The 15559-nt window shown below is 43.5% G+C and overlaps 1 protein-coding gene across 1 annotated transcript in view; it reads right to left on the bottom strand.

Annotated features, from left to right (window-relative positions):
- The window catches only part of CAMTA1 (calmodulin binding transcription activator 1), an 888226-nt gene that overhangs the window by 587189 nt on the left and 285478 nt on the right, over nt 1-15559 (bottom strand). Inside the window, exon 4 of the mRNA XM_065882980.1 lies at nt 4251-4318. Within this exon, the coding sequence (XP_065739052.1) occupies nt 4251-4318 (68 nt within the window). The remainder of the gene's footprint in view (nt 1-4250; nt 4319-15559) is intronic.

Raw genomic sequence — 15559 nt, 5'->3', positions numbered from 1 at the left:
GCGGGGCCACCTTCAAATCCCACACCAGCAGAGGGTTAGCATCAAAGCTAAGTTTGTGGGCTTTGCAATAAGATAATCCTGGGTTCAAATTCCAGTTCCAACATTCGCTGTGCAACCTTGGACAGATAATACACCCTCTCTCCGTCTCATCGCCTGGCGGAGGTGTTGAAAGGAGTTACAAGCCCACAGAAGTACCCCAGAGCACAGTACAAGGGCAATCTATACAAGACAAAAAGAGAGTCAACCCAGGTCTCTCCCTTCAAACCCTGACTCACTCTCTCATTCATTTCACAAATATTCATGGAGCACCCACCGTGTGTCCAGCAGCGCTGCAGGCATTGGGGAGGCCCCTTGAACAAGCTAGACCGAAAGTCCCTCTCCTTGTGGTACTTTTACTTTGGGGGAGAGGAGGTCAGATAATGAATAAGTGAATTAAACAAATAAATAGGGGAACTACGCAGTGTGTCCGACAGTGACAAGCACACTAGAGAAACAGAAAACAGGGAAAGAGGAAAGGGATTCTGGCTGGATGGGAGGGGTGCGATTCTAAATTGTGGGTTCAGGGAGGGCCTCACAGAGAAAGTGACAAAGAATCAAGGCCAGAAGGAGGAGCTGGAAGAACGTACAAGACGGAGGGTGGAAGCTCTTGATTCCAAGATTCTAAATCCACCCGGTGGGGTGGGGAGTGTGGAGTCCCCTGGGGTCTCCCTGCGGCATTACTATAGCGCTGGGCACACAGCAAGTGCCAAATAAAGACGTCCTGAAGGGTGATTTCTCAAGGTGCCATTTCCAGAAGATCCCAGGTGCTGATAATACAATATGGGCTGTTTCAACAATCTGCATTCAGCCCTGTCATAGCGCCACTGCTGCCCCCGGGACCCCCAACCCTGGGAGCCTCCTTGTAGCACGCTTCATTATTAAACAGGTGAGCGGGGCTCCCAGGACCTTCTCTGTAATTAGGGCAGGATCTGAGCAAGGGCTCTATTTATAACCCCCAGCCATCAGCAAGCCACGGAGACAAGGAGTGGGTCCCCCTGCAGCTCCTATACCAACATCTATATGTGAGCTGAATACAACAATTAATTTAATAGGGATTCCTCCACACAAACAATGTATCATTTTATTAGGAAACTCTATAAATGTCAGTGGTGCAATTCATTCTTATTAATTTTCTAAAATGAAATTAGCGGCGGCAGAAAAGAGAAGTTGTATCGCCTCCTCGTTCAACAGAGCTTTGGTGTCATTAATTCCTTAATACCAGGAGGCCGGTTTGCAAGAGCACAGCAGTTCACGGCGTCAATTAATTTCAATACAAGAGAAGGCGGGGTGGGGAGATCCAAACTCAACTCAACAACTACTTTAAGAAGATTCTTGAACGATCACAGCAACTTTTCCCCCTCCTGGGACAAGACGCTTTCAAGTGTAAACACGGATTGGATATTATAAGACTAATAGGAAACGTTCTGTCTTCACCCTCTGCCCTTAGGAAAGAAATTCGTCCTTCCAAAGCCTGGAACGATTGTGGAAGGCGCGTCCTAAAATCAAAGCCTCCAGGAGGCCTGGGGACAGCTCCTTGCAGACAAGAGGGACGATGACACCCCCGTGCTTGGACATGGACCCTCACGGCATGCAAAGAAAGATCACCAGTACTATCTCATTCAGTCCTCATCGTGACCCAGTGAGGACAGAATCAACACTGACCCCTGTTTCATGCGTGAAGAAGAAAAAGTAGACCTTTGAAAGGGGATGAAATGACTTTCTTAAAGTCACAGAGCTACTGAGTGACAGGGCCAAGGCTCAAACCCAGATTTGTCAATATCGAAACCCACACTCCTTCTCTGCTGCCGGGGCACCCCTTGTGCCTCGGGATGGGAAGGCTCTCAGCTCTATTTATACTCCCAAAAGTCAAGTGAATCAGGCATGACCATGAGTGACATTCGCTTCTCAGTGGAAACCCGAATTCAGACTGAAACGTGAGGCAGAATCCCCGCCTTGTTGTACAGTCAGAGGGCAGCTGAAACAGGACATGTGTCTGCATATCTGAAATCAGATGTCTGGCCCGGGACACGTTCCAGAAACTCTCACTCTCTGGCTAAAGAGAAGCTCTTTCCTTCCACTTAGATTCAGGGAGTGTTTTGCTGAGGAGTGAAGGGAGTGTGGAGCGGCTGGAGGCTGCTCGAAATGAGAACCGCTGTGGGGAGCCAGGAAATGGTGCTGAAGCAGGGATCAGACAGCCTCTCTTCCGTCCAGAGAAGCTAGGGCAGCAGTTCTCAAAGTGAGGCCCCAGGCCAGCTGCACCCCATCACCTGGGAACCTGTTAGAAATAACAGGTGCTCAGGTCCCACACCAGACACACTGAATCAGAAACTGGGGGTGGGGTGCAGCATGTTACTTTAACAAGCCCTTCAGCTCATTCTGTTACCTGCTCAAGTTTGGGAACCACTGCCCTGGAAGAAGATGTCCCCAGAAGGAAGGAGAGGTGAGTGTGCCAGGCTTTCCGTGGTACAGGACACGGCTGTGCTCACCAAAGCGTAGACTGCATCACCATTCATTCTCCCTGCCCCTACTCTGACCCCACTGTAGCAAAGAATGTCCTTCTTGGCCTCATTCTTATTGGGCTCAGCTACGGGAATCACTTTGGCTCATGGATTTGTGAGCAGGTGTGACATATGATGCCACATCCAGCGTCGTATCCAGGGGTTTTCACTGTGCCTGCCTTGGGCTTTTAAGCCTCTGCCATCCCCCATGAGAACCAGATGTCCCAGACAGGGAAGGGATGGGGGCAGGGGGAGGCTTCCTCAGCCTAGGTTCTACAACAGAAAGACACATCTCCAGTGGTCCTGAAGTCAACCCAAAGCCACAGCCACCCCACAGACCCATGAGCAGGAAATAAAAATGTATTGTTGTAAGTCACTTAGTTTGGAGATTGTTTCTTACAAGGCATTATCACATCAAAAGCTGACGGATACAAACCATTTGATTTTATAGCAAAGGAAATCACAGCCTCAGAAGGCTGAGGAGTTGAAGACATCCTATAGAGGGGTTCACGCTGAAAGGTAAAAGAATCAGAGTCAACCTCTACCCTCACCTGGAGAATGCAGATATCGGGAACGAATCCTCCTTTCCTCAGTATCCTCTGACCTCCTTCAAAATGGAAAATTCTGTCCTCATCTAATGGATGCTGACCAGTAAAAACCTAAGCCTCATGAAGAAATATGTTAAAGAATCTTCTAGACTGAGGAAACATCTTTCCTCCATGGCTCACAAAGGATGAACAGGTCAAGATGATGGCCAAGTGGGCAGAGGACACACCCCCAACCCTTTCCCGGGTCTCCCAGTTAACAAATTTGGAGAATTTGGTGCTTCTGGACAAAGGGAACAGACTGGGCTTTCTGCCTCTCACATTCAAACCCACAGAGCAGTTATCCTGTAAGCCGCACCCCAGCTAACACCACTCAGGCGGCTGTTAAACACCTGGCCCCGTCACCGCTGATAGAAAAACTGTGGCAATTGGAAGAGAGTGGCCGGGTATTTCCGAAGCTCTAGAATGGAACATACTAAAAATGAAAGCATGAGAGCTAGGGAGGAAAGAAGAGACTGCCTTTAAAAACCAACCCTAAGTCCCAATGTCTCCATTCTTCACAAAAGAATATCACTTGCACTGACAGAACTCAAGTCAGCTGAATCTTCACCAATTCCCTCCATTCCCAAGTGGTGAGACTAGTTCAGTGTCCACGGCGGTTGACAGGTTCACGGACACTGACTAAATAATAAACTGCAAACTTAGCCGTGAATCCTGATTTGGGAGACCTTAACACCATCAAGAAAAACTTGACTTTCAGTTTGTAAAACGTGTTGAGATGAAAGTGGACAGGTGAGGTAGTTTCCCTTTTAGAAAGTAAGTTTCTAGAGAACACGGGTGTCAGATGGGCACTTTCCCAAAATAAACTTCCCCTGATGGTCCTGCCTGCCAAACCTTTTCTAAGCACCCGGCTGAAGGATCCAGCGTCAAGCCAGCAGCTTAAAATTTCCAACTTGCATGATAGCAGCTGCCCTCTTTTTTTTAATCCATCCAACTGCAGTCACTACCACTGTCTTAGGCTGATGACTGAGACCTCAATGTCACAAGCTCTCAGGCAGAACATGGCATTTTGAACTTGCCCATGAATTGACTGGGCAAATCAGGTAATCAATGAAAATCAATCCATTTAATGTACATATTTGAAAAACTGTGAGATCTGGGACATTACCTTGTCTTAGGGGATGTGGTTAGCCATTCTTCGTGTTTCTCAAATGTTATTAAATAAGCTGCAATTTCCTGAAACAGAAGAATAAAAAGATAATAACAACAGTTAGCTCACATTGGATCCTGAGAGGTAAGAAAGTTTTTTGCTGTTTCCCAGCCGCTGTCCTCTTTTGTGAGGCCGGAACCCCATCTCCAGTGGAGAAACACTCGACTTGGACTGTGTTTCTATTTTGACTTTTCTAAGACCTTTCCATTCAACCTGCCATACTATAATAATCAAAGCACTGGGTTTCTGAGTCAGTGACAAGGACAAAGATATTTCTCTGTAGGAGGAAAACATCAGACACCATTTCAGCTTCTAAATGTCATTAATTTGAAGGAGGGGAAAAACACATGCCAACAACAGGTCTCCACTCATGCAAGGTCAGAATTGGAACATTTAGTTGGTCTCCTTCTGAAGCTGGAGTAACCTTTCATCACTGTCACAAGAAATGTTGCCTTCTCTCAGCACGAGCCCCAAGCCCCGAGCCAAATCACACAAAGATTAAAAAGAAAAGAAAAGAAAAAGCCATATTACAGGGACAGAGACAGAGAGACAGAAAGAGAGAGAGAGAGAGAGAGTTAACCTTTCCCGCTACTGATAACTTAATGTACTGAGGATCACTCCAGAAGGAAGAGCAATGTCTACAGAGCTGAAGGCAAAGATGGAAGAAATGTGGGCACCTGGAGGTAAATTAAATATTTATAAACACAACAACATCACTGCAGATAGAATTACTGATTTATTAACAATTTCCATAAAAAGCCAGTGGGTGACATCCACATAAGTCATTGCTCGGGCTCTGAGGCGTGATGTGGCCCGTTACTTCCAGCTCCAAATGAATCTGCTAACGTGAAATTGGCAGGGACTGTAAGTTAGATTAAGGTTGGACTAGTACACAGTTCCCTTGATCTTGGTGATGATACAGTACGGAGCTGCCGCCCTTGACAACCAGAAAAATGTGGAGAACGGGCCTCCCTTCTCAACTTTCTGTGCAGCTGGGGTTCGTGGAGGGCTCCCCGTGATAGAGCAGCCTGGCCACCTAGAGACCTGCAGCCTCCCCCTGCAGTTAGCCTCTTCTGGGCTTGGATATTAGGGAGTGGACACCCGTGACCACAGAGATGCTAAACTTGGCCTTGAAGAAAAAGAAGACACATCACCAAAACCAGGGAAGCGGAGCAGCTCAAGGTAGAAAAAACCACCCATGCCACACAGTATGAAGGTCACCGGCCAGGGCGGCGTGGGCAGTCAGGGCCTCACATCATTGTGGAAACCAGCCACGACCACGAGCTAGCCAATGACTAATCACCAGAGCCCAAGCCACCTCAGTCCAGAAGACTGGACCTTTCACCAAGAAGCTGGGAAGCAGAAACCTATGACAAAAACAGAGCTGCCTTGTTGTACAGATTTTTACTGTTGACTGCAACCAAAGAAGCTGATCAACCAGCACATTGTTCCCTCTCGTCCCTGAGAGAGAACATATTCTCTTTCCCCTCCTTAGAAGATGTCTTCCCTAAGGTGTCACCATAGATAGGTATCACCTCCCCTGGCTGGCCCTCCTAACTCTTCATGACAGGATGGGTTGCCCATCCTCTGTGCTCCCATGGCACCCAGCACGTTCCCCCAGTCTGCAGGATTTATCACTCTGCATCCTAAGGGCTTGTTTACTTGGATAGCATCCCCCCACTGGGCCATGTACTCCTCAAGTGCAAGGAATATATCATCACTGATGTATCCCTGGGACCTCACAATGTCCTGATAAGTGTTTGTTAGACAGATGGATGGATGAGTGGGTGGGTGGGTGGGTGCATGGGGGGACGGAGGGAGGAAGAGTGGGCATTAGAGAAATAAAATTGCATCTATGAATGCCTGTGTGTGTGTCCTGAGTATGTTGCGTGTTTGTACATGTTTATTACTTAAGATAGTTGAAGCAAGTGCAAAAGCAGCAAAACCCAGCAGCTCCTAGATAAACATTTACTGGTGATTTAATTAACTCTAAGTCACTGTGGGAAGGTGATATAGTATCACAGTTAAGAGCACATGCTTTAGAAGCAAACAGACCTGGCTTGGGGTGCTGGCTCTGCCACTTATGCACTCTCTGATCTTGAGAACATCACTTAACCTGTCTAGACCTCAGTTTCCTATGAAACTGAGATAATACCACCTCATGGGTAATTATAAGGAGTGAAAATTCTTAATACCCTGACTGGCATATAGCTATGCCCCACAATCATCACCATCATGATTATGATTAGAAGGTCTACGTGCGCAAGCTGGCTCCACAGAGGCCCCGAGGAGCCAGCGGGTACCAAATGGTCCAGCTCAGAATCTTCCAGCGCTGCTGGACTTACCATCATCGATCCCACCCTCCACCCCCTATTCCCACAGTGAATGGTATCATCACAGTGACTCTTCAGAGTTAGTTGGAGTCAATCCTTCCCTTTATCTACTGGTGCCCATTTGGTTGCCCAAAGCATTCCTTCATTCACCTCAGAGACCTAACTAACATTTTGAATCTCAAGAGAATAGTAAACAGGACATGCTGAGCATCTCCTTCAAAATAAACATTTGTAACAGTATTGTCATGGAATGTAGTTATCTTGTAAAGAATTATAGGATTGACGTTTTTCTAATACTTTCAGAAAAGGAGTTCAGAATTTATACAATAATAAACACCAGGTCTTGAAACAATCTGCATATTATAAACTATTCAAGTGTGTAGCTTTCAATCTACAATAATAAGTTTCCCAGAAACTAAATAGGCATGAGCTGATAATGAAAGGTATGTGTGAACATGGGTTAGCATGTGTGACAGTCATTAATGAAACTGAACAACTGAATGACCTTGACAGCAGGCAGTGGCTAGAGTCAGGAAGTGCCACTTCCTAGGTGCCCATCTACCTGAATTTCAGGAGCCTTGATATCTGGGGGAATAGTCTATGCCAACTGGAACCCCTGGGATCCATGCCTTTGCCCAGGATCATGCTGAGAGCTAAGTGACCCCTAATGGCCCAGAAGGATGGAGGCACAGGGCACCCCAGACACCTCTAGATTCATCACAGTGTCCCAAAGACCCAGACTCCCAAAGAAGGCCTTTATAAACATCCCTCAGGCAACAGTCACCCCAACCTGGCAGGGCCCCCCTCTACTGCTACTGTCGTGCAAAGAGAAAAACTCCCTGGACTATTTATTGCAATCAATGTTTACTCTACAAATGTTTATTGAGCACCTACTATGACCAGTCAGAGAATAAGACCACATGAAGCCTGAGAGGGCAGACAGCAGAAGCAAGAAGAAATACAATTCTGCAGCCTGTGGAACAAAGCCACATTCACAGAAAGATAGACAAAAGGAAAAGGAAGACGACTATGTACTATGAAGGAACAAGATAAAAACCCAGAAAAACAACTAAGTGAAGTGGAGATAGGCAACCTTCCAGAAAAAGAATTCAGAATAATTATAGTGAGGATGATCCAAGACCTCGGAAAAAGAATGGAGGAAAAGATCAAGAAGATGCAAGAAATGCTTAACAAAGACCTAGAAGAATTAAAGAACAAACAAACAGAGATGAACAACACAATAACTGAAAAGAAAACTACACTAGAAGGAATCAATAGCAGAAGAACGGATAAGTGACCTGGAAGACAGAATGGTGGAATTCACTGCTGCAGAACAGAATAAAGAAAAAGGAATGAAAAGAAATGAAGGCAGTCTAAAAGACCTCTGGGACAACATTAAACGCACCAACATTCACGTTATAGGGGTCCCAGAAGGAGGAGAGAGAGAGAAAGGACCCGGGAAAATATTTGAAGAGATTATAGTTGAAAACTTTCCTAACATGGGAAAGGAAATAGTCACCCAAGTCCAGGAAGCACAGGGAGTCCCAGGCAGGATAAACCCAAAGAGAAACATGCTGAGACACATAGTAATCAAATTGACAAAAATTAAAGACAAAGAAAAATTATTAAAAGCAACAAGGGAAAAATGACAAATAACATACAAGGGAACTCCCATAAGGTTAACAGCTGATTTCACAGCAGAAACTCTACAAGCCAGAAGGGAGTGGCACGATATATTTAAAGTGATAAAAGGGAAGAACCTACAACCAAGATTACTCTACCCAGCAAGGATCTCATTCAGATTCGATGGAGAAATGAACAGCTTTACAGACAAGCAAAAGCTAAGAGAATTCAGCACCACCAAACCAGCTCTACAACAAATGCTAAAGGAATTGCTCTAAGTGGGAAACACAAGAGAAGAAAAGGACCTACAAAAACAAACCCAAAACAATTAAGAAAATGGTAATAGGAAATGGTGATAGGAACATACATATCAATAATCACCTTAAGTGTGAATGGATTAAATGCTCCAACCAAAAGACAGATGTTCGCTGACTGGATACAAAAACAAGACCCATCTATATGCTGTCTACAAGAAACCCACTTCAGACCTAGGGACACATACAGACTGAAAGTGAGGGGATGGAAAAAGATATTCCATGCAAATGGAAATCAAAAGAAAGCTGGAGTAGCAATACTCATAACAGATAAAATAGACTTTAAAATAAAGAATGTTACAAGAGACAAGGAAGGACACTACATAATGATCAAGGAATCAATCCACGAAAAAAATATAACAATTATAAATATACCTAAAGACCTAAATGTAAGGCCAGACACTATAAAACTCTTAGAGGAAAACATAGGCATAATACTCTATGACATAAATCACAGCAAGATCCTTTTTGACCCTCCTAGAGAAATGGAAATAAAAACAAAAATAAACAAATGGGACCTAATGAAACTTAAAATCTTTTGCACAGCAAAGGAAACCATAAACAAGATGAAAAGACAACCCACAGAATGGGATAAAATATTTGCAAATGAAGCAACTGACAAAGGATTAATCTCCAAAATATAAAAGCAGCTCATGCAGTTCAATAACAAAAAACAAACAACCCAATCCAAAAATGGGCAGAAGACCTAAACAGACATTTCTCCAAAGAAGATATACAGATCGCCAACAAACCCATGAAAGGATGCTCAACACCACTAATCATTAAAGAAATGCACATCAAAACTACAATGAGGTATCACCTCACACCAGTCAGAATGGCCATCATCAAAAAAATCTACAAATAATAAATGCTGGAGGGGGTGTGGAGAAAAGGGAACACTCTTGCACTGCTGCTGGGAATGTGAATTGATACAGCCACTATGAAGAACAGTATGGAAGTTCCTTAAAAAACCAAGAATAGAATTACCATATGACCCAGCAATCCCACTACTGGGCATATACCCTGAGAAAACCATAATTCAAAAAGAGTCATGTACCACAATGTTCATTGCAGCACTATTTACAATAGCCAGGACATGGAAGCAACCTAAGTGTCCATCGACAGATGAATGGATAAAGAAGATGTGGTACATAAATACAGTGGAATATTACTCAGCCATAAAAAGAAATGAAACTGAGTTATTTATAGTGAGGTGGATGGACATAGAGTCTGTCATACAGAGTGAAGTCAGAAAGAGAAAAACAAATAACATTCGCTAACACATATATATGGAATCTAAAAAAAAAAGGTTCTGAAGAACCTGGGGCAGGACAGGAATAAAGACACAGACATAGAGAATGGACTTGAGGACACGGGGAGGGGGAAGGGTAAGCTGGGACGAAGTGAGAGAATGGCACGGACATATATACACTACCAAATGTAAAATAGCTAGTGGGAAGCAGCCGCATAGCACAGGGAGATCAGCTCAGTGCTTTGTGACCACCTAGAGGGGTGGGATAGGGAGGGTGGGAGGGAGATGCAAGAGGGAGGAGATATAGGGATATATGTATATGTATAGCTGATTCACTTTGTTATACAGCAGAAACTAACACACCATTGTAAAGCAACTATACTCCAATAAAGATGTTAAAAAAATTATAAATATATATGCACCCCCAACATCAGAGCACCTCAGTACATAAGGAAAATGCTAACAGCTATAAAAGAGGAAATGGACAGTAACACAATAATAGTGGAGGACTTTAACACCTCACTTACACCAATGAACAGACCGTCCAGACAGAAAATTAATAAGGAAACACAAGCTTTAAATGACACTTATAGGACATTCCATCAGAAAACAGCAAATTACACTTTATTCTCAAGTGCACATGGAACATTCTCCAGGATAGATCACATCTTGGGTCACAGATCAAGCCTCGGTAATTTTAAGAAAACTGAAATCATATCAAGCATCTTTTCCAACCAAAACACTATGACATTAGAAATAAATTACAGGGAAAAAACCATAAAAAAAAACATAAAAACGTGGAGGCTAAACAATACATTACTAAATAACCAAGAGATCACTGAAGAAATCAAGGAGGAAATCAAAAACTATGTAGAGACAAATGACAACAAAAACACAATGATCCAAAACCTATGGGATGCAGGGACTTCCGTGGTGGTGCAGTGGTTAAGAATCCACCTGCCAATGCAGGGGACACGGGTTCAAGCCCTGGTCCAGGAAGATCCTACATGCCGCAGAGCAGCTAAGCCCATGCGCCCCAATTACTGAGCCTATGCTCTAGAGCCCACGAGCCACAACTACTGAGCCCAAGTGCCACAACTACTGAAGCTTGCATGCCTAGAGCCCCTGATCTGCGATAAGAGAAGCCACTGCAATTAGAAGCCCGTGCACTGCAACAAAGAGTAGCCCCCGCTCACCACAACTTGAGAAAGCCCATGCACAGCAACAAAGACCCAACGCAGCCAGAAATAAATAAATAAATTTATTTTTTTTAAATCCTATGGGATGCAACAAAAGCAGTTCTAAGACGGAAGTTTATAACAATACAATCCTACCTCAAGAAACAAGAAAACTCTCAAATAAACAATCTAACCTTACACCTAAAGTAAGTAGAGGAAGAAGAACAAACAAACCCCAAAGTTAGCAGAAGGAAAGAAATCATAAAGATCAGAGCAGAAATAAATGAAATAGAAACAAAGAAAACAATAGCAAAGATCAATAAAACTAAAAGCTGGTTCTTTGAGATGATAAACAAAATTGATAAACCTTTAGACAGACTCATCAAGAAAAAGAGGGAGAGGACTCAAATCAGTAAAATTAGAAATGAAAAAGGAGAAGTTACAATGGACATTGCAGAAATACAAAGCATCCTAAGAGAATACTACAAGCAACTCTATGCCAATAAAATGGACAACCTGGAAGAAATGGACAAATTCTCAGAAAGGTGTAACCTTCAAATACTGAACCAGGAAGAAATAGAAAATATGAACAGACCAATCACAAGTAATGAAATTGAAACTGTGATTAAAAATGTTCCAACAAGGGGCTTCCCTGGTGGCGCAGTGGTTGAGAGTCCGCCTGCCGATGCAGGGGACACGGGTTCGTGCCCTGGTCCGGGAAGATCCCAGATGCCATGGAGCAGCTGGGCCCGTGAGCCAAGGCCGCTGAGCCTACGCATCCGGAGCCTGTGCTTTGCAACAGGAGAGGCCATGGTAGTGAGAAGCCCGCGTACCACAAAAAAAAAAATAAAAAAACTTCCAACAAACAAAAGTCCAGGACCAGATGGCTTCACAGGTGAATTCTATCAAACATTTAGAGAAGAGCTAACACCCATCCTTCTCAAACTCTTACAAAAAATTGCAGAAGAAGGGGGCTTCCCTCGTGGCGCAGTGGTTGAGAGTCCGCATGCCGATGCAGGGGACACGGGTTCGTACCCCGGTCCGGGAAGATCCCACATGCCACAGAGCGACTGGGCCCATGAGTCATGGCCCCTGAGCCTGCACGTCCGGAGCCTGTGCTCCACAACGGGAGAGGCCACAACAGTGAGAGGCCCGCGTACTGCAAAAAAAAAAAAAAAATTGCAGAGGAAGGAACACTCCCAAACCCATTCTATGAGGCCACCATCACCCTGATATCAAAACAAGACAGAGATGCTACAAAAAAAGAAAATTACAGAACAATATCACTAATGAATATAGATGCAAAAATCCTCAACAAAATACTGGCAAACAGAATCCAACAATACATTAAAAGGATCATACACCATGATCAAGTTGGATTTATCCCAGGGATGCAAGGATTCTTCAATATACACAAATCCATCAATGTGATACACCATATTAACAAACTGAAGGATAAAAACCATATGATCATCTCAATAGATGCAGAAAAAGCTTTTGACAAAATTCAGCACCCATTTATGATAAAAACTCTCCAGAAAGTAGGCATAGAGGGAAACTACCTCAGCATAATAAAGGCATATATGACAAACCCACAGCAAACATCATTCTCAATGGTGAAAAACTGAAAGCATTTCCTCTAAGATCAGGAGCAAGACAAGGATGTCCACTCTTGCCACTATTATTCAACATAGTTTTGGAAGTCCTAGCCACGGCAATCAAGAAGAAAAAGAAATAAAAGGAATAAAAATTGGAAAAGAAGAAGTAAAACTGTCACTGTTTGCAGATGACATGATACTTTACATAGAGAATCCTAAAGATGCCACCAGAAAACTACTAGAGCTAATCAATGAAATTGGTAAAGTTGCAGGATACAAAATTAATGCACAGAAATCTCTTGCATTCCTTTACACTAACAATGAGAGATCAGAAAGAGAAATTAAGGAAACAATCCCATTCACCATTGCAACGAAGAGAATAAAATACCTAGGAATAAACCTACCTAAGGATGTAAAAGACCTGTACTCAGAAAACTATAAGACACTGATGAAAGAAGTCAAAGATGACACAGATGGAGAGATATACCATGTTCTTGGATTGGAAGAATCAATATTCTGAAAGTGACTATACTACCCAAAGCAATCTACAGATTCAATGCAATCCCTATCAAATTACCAATGGCATTTTTTTCCAGAACTAGAACAAAAAATCTTAAAATTTGTATGGAGACACAAAAGACCTTGAATAGCCAAAGCAATCTTGAGGGAAAAAAACAGAGGTAGAGGAATCAGACTCCCTGACTTCAGACTATATTACAAAGCTACAGTAGTCAAGACAATATGGTACTGGCACAAAAACAGAAATATAGATCAATGGAACAGGATAGAAAGCCCAGAGATAAACCCATGCATCTATGGTCACCTTATCTTTGATAAAGGAGGCAAGAATATACAGTGGAGAATAGACAGCCTCTTCAATAAGTGGTGCTGGGAAAACTGGATAGCTACATGTAAAAGAATGACATTAGAACACTCACTAGCACCATACACAAAAATAAACTCAAAATGGATTAAAGACCTAAATGTAAGACCAGACAATATGAAACTCTTAGAGGAAAACATAGGCAGAACACTCTATGATGTAAATCACAGCAAGATCTTTTTTGACCCACCTCCTAGAGTAATGGAAATAAAAACAAAAATAAACAAATGGGACCTCATGAAACTTAAAAGCTTTTGCACAGCAAAGGAAACCATAAACAAGCCTAGAAAACAACCCTCAGAATGGGAGAAAATATTTGCAAATGAATCAACAGACAAACGATTAATCTCCAAAATATATAAACAGCTCATGCAGCTCAATATTAAAATAACAAAGAACCCAATCCAAAAATGGGCAGAAGACCTAAATAGACATTTCTTCAAAGAAGACATACAGATGGCCAAGAAGCACATGAAAAGATGCTCAACATCACTAATTATTAGAGAAATGAAAATCAAAACTACAGTGAGGTTATCCCCTCACACTGGTTAGAGTGGGTATCATCAGAAAATCTACAAACAATAAATGCTGGAGAGGGTGTGGAGAAAAGGGAACCCTCTTGCACTCTTGGTGGGAATGTAAATTGATACAGCCACTATGGAGAACAGTATGGAGGTTCCTTAAAAAACTAAAAATAGAATTATCATATGATCCAGCAATCCCACTACTGGACATATACCCAGAGAAAACCATAATTCAATAAGACACATGCACCCCAGTGTTCACTGCAGCACTATTTACAATAGCCAGGTCATGGAAATAACCTAAATACCCATCAACAGACGAATGGATAAAGAAGATGTGGTACGTATATACAATGGAATATTACTCAGCCATAAAAGGAATGAAATTGGGTCATTTGTAGAGATGCAGATGGACCTAGAGACTGTCATACAGAGTGAAGTAAGTCAGAAAGAGAAAAACAAATATCGTATATTAACGCATATATGTGGAACCTAGAAAAATGGTACAGATGAATTGGTTGCAGAGCAGAAATTGAGACACAGAAGTAGAGGAAAAACATATGGACACCAACGGGGGAAAGCGGGGTGTGGGTGGAGTGTTGGTGTGATGAACTGGGAGAGTGGGATTGACATATATACACTAATATGTATAAAATGGATAACTAATAAGAACCTGCTGTGTAAAAAATTAAAAAATTTTAAATAAAGAGCACATGAAGCCTGCTCTTAAAGAGCTCACAGCCAGGCACAGAGATAAGTCAACATAATAGTGGGGTGTTCACGCCATCACGGGGTCAACTGTCCTGTCAACTCTGTAGGCAGACCAATGGGTCATCTCAGGCCTACAGAGCTGCCATGCATGCAAGCAGAGGCCCCGGGGAACCACACCAAGTTATGAACTATCTTTGAGCACCAGCCGCCCCCTCCTGCGCTCTCAAGGTAACAAGGACACCTCCCACGCAGATCCCCCCTGGGTGGAGCCCCTGTCCCACTTAAAGGCAGCCCCTCTGAGCAAAGGAAACTGAATTCCCAGAGCCAGGCTTCCTCCTGTGTCATATTCACATTGACTAAGCCCCAGAGCTGGACTCAACCACCAGGGAGCATCGCTGCACTGCTGTCTGGCTCCCAGCTGGATGGGGCGCGTCTGGGTCACCTGTCTACTCCCAGACCCGTGCTGCCCAGCCCATTCCCCTTATTCTGGTTCTGATCTCATCATCAGACGGGCAGACCATGGGCCAGACCCTGCCTCCCAAAGCTTAGGATCCTTTTGGGGAGAGAGCTAGGCACACCCCAAAGAAGAGAAGATGCTAAACAGTGTGGAACAAAGTGAGAACCATCAAAATTCAGAGTAAGGAGAGTCATCTGGGCTACGAAGGGGAACGATTTCGGGGGGAGAAGGACTTCATCATCTGTGTCATCGTTACCATCATAACAGGTAACGTTGGCAGAGCGATGTCTAAGGCCAGCGACTGCTCTAGGACATCATGGGGGATAGTCTCACTTAATCTTCAAAACAAACTACAAAGTGAGAACATGCCCGTTTTACAGGTGGGGAAACTTGA

The sequence above is a fragment of the Phocoena phocoena genome, chromosome 1, assembly GCF_963924675.1.
Source record: "Phocoena phocoena chromosome 1, mPhoPho1.1, whole genome shotgun sequence".
In the NCBI taxonomy this organism is placed as follows: domain Eukaryota; kingdom Metazoa; phylum Chordata; class Mammalia; order Artiodactyla; family Phocoenidae; genus Phocoena; species Phocoena phocoena.
The sequence above is the reverse complement of the archived record's forward strand: the minus strand, read 5'-3'. Positions and strand labels throughout refer to the sequence as shown.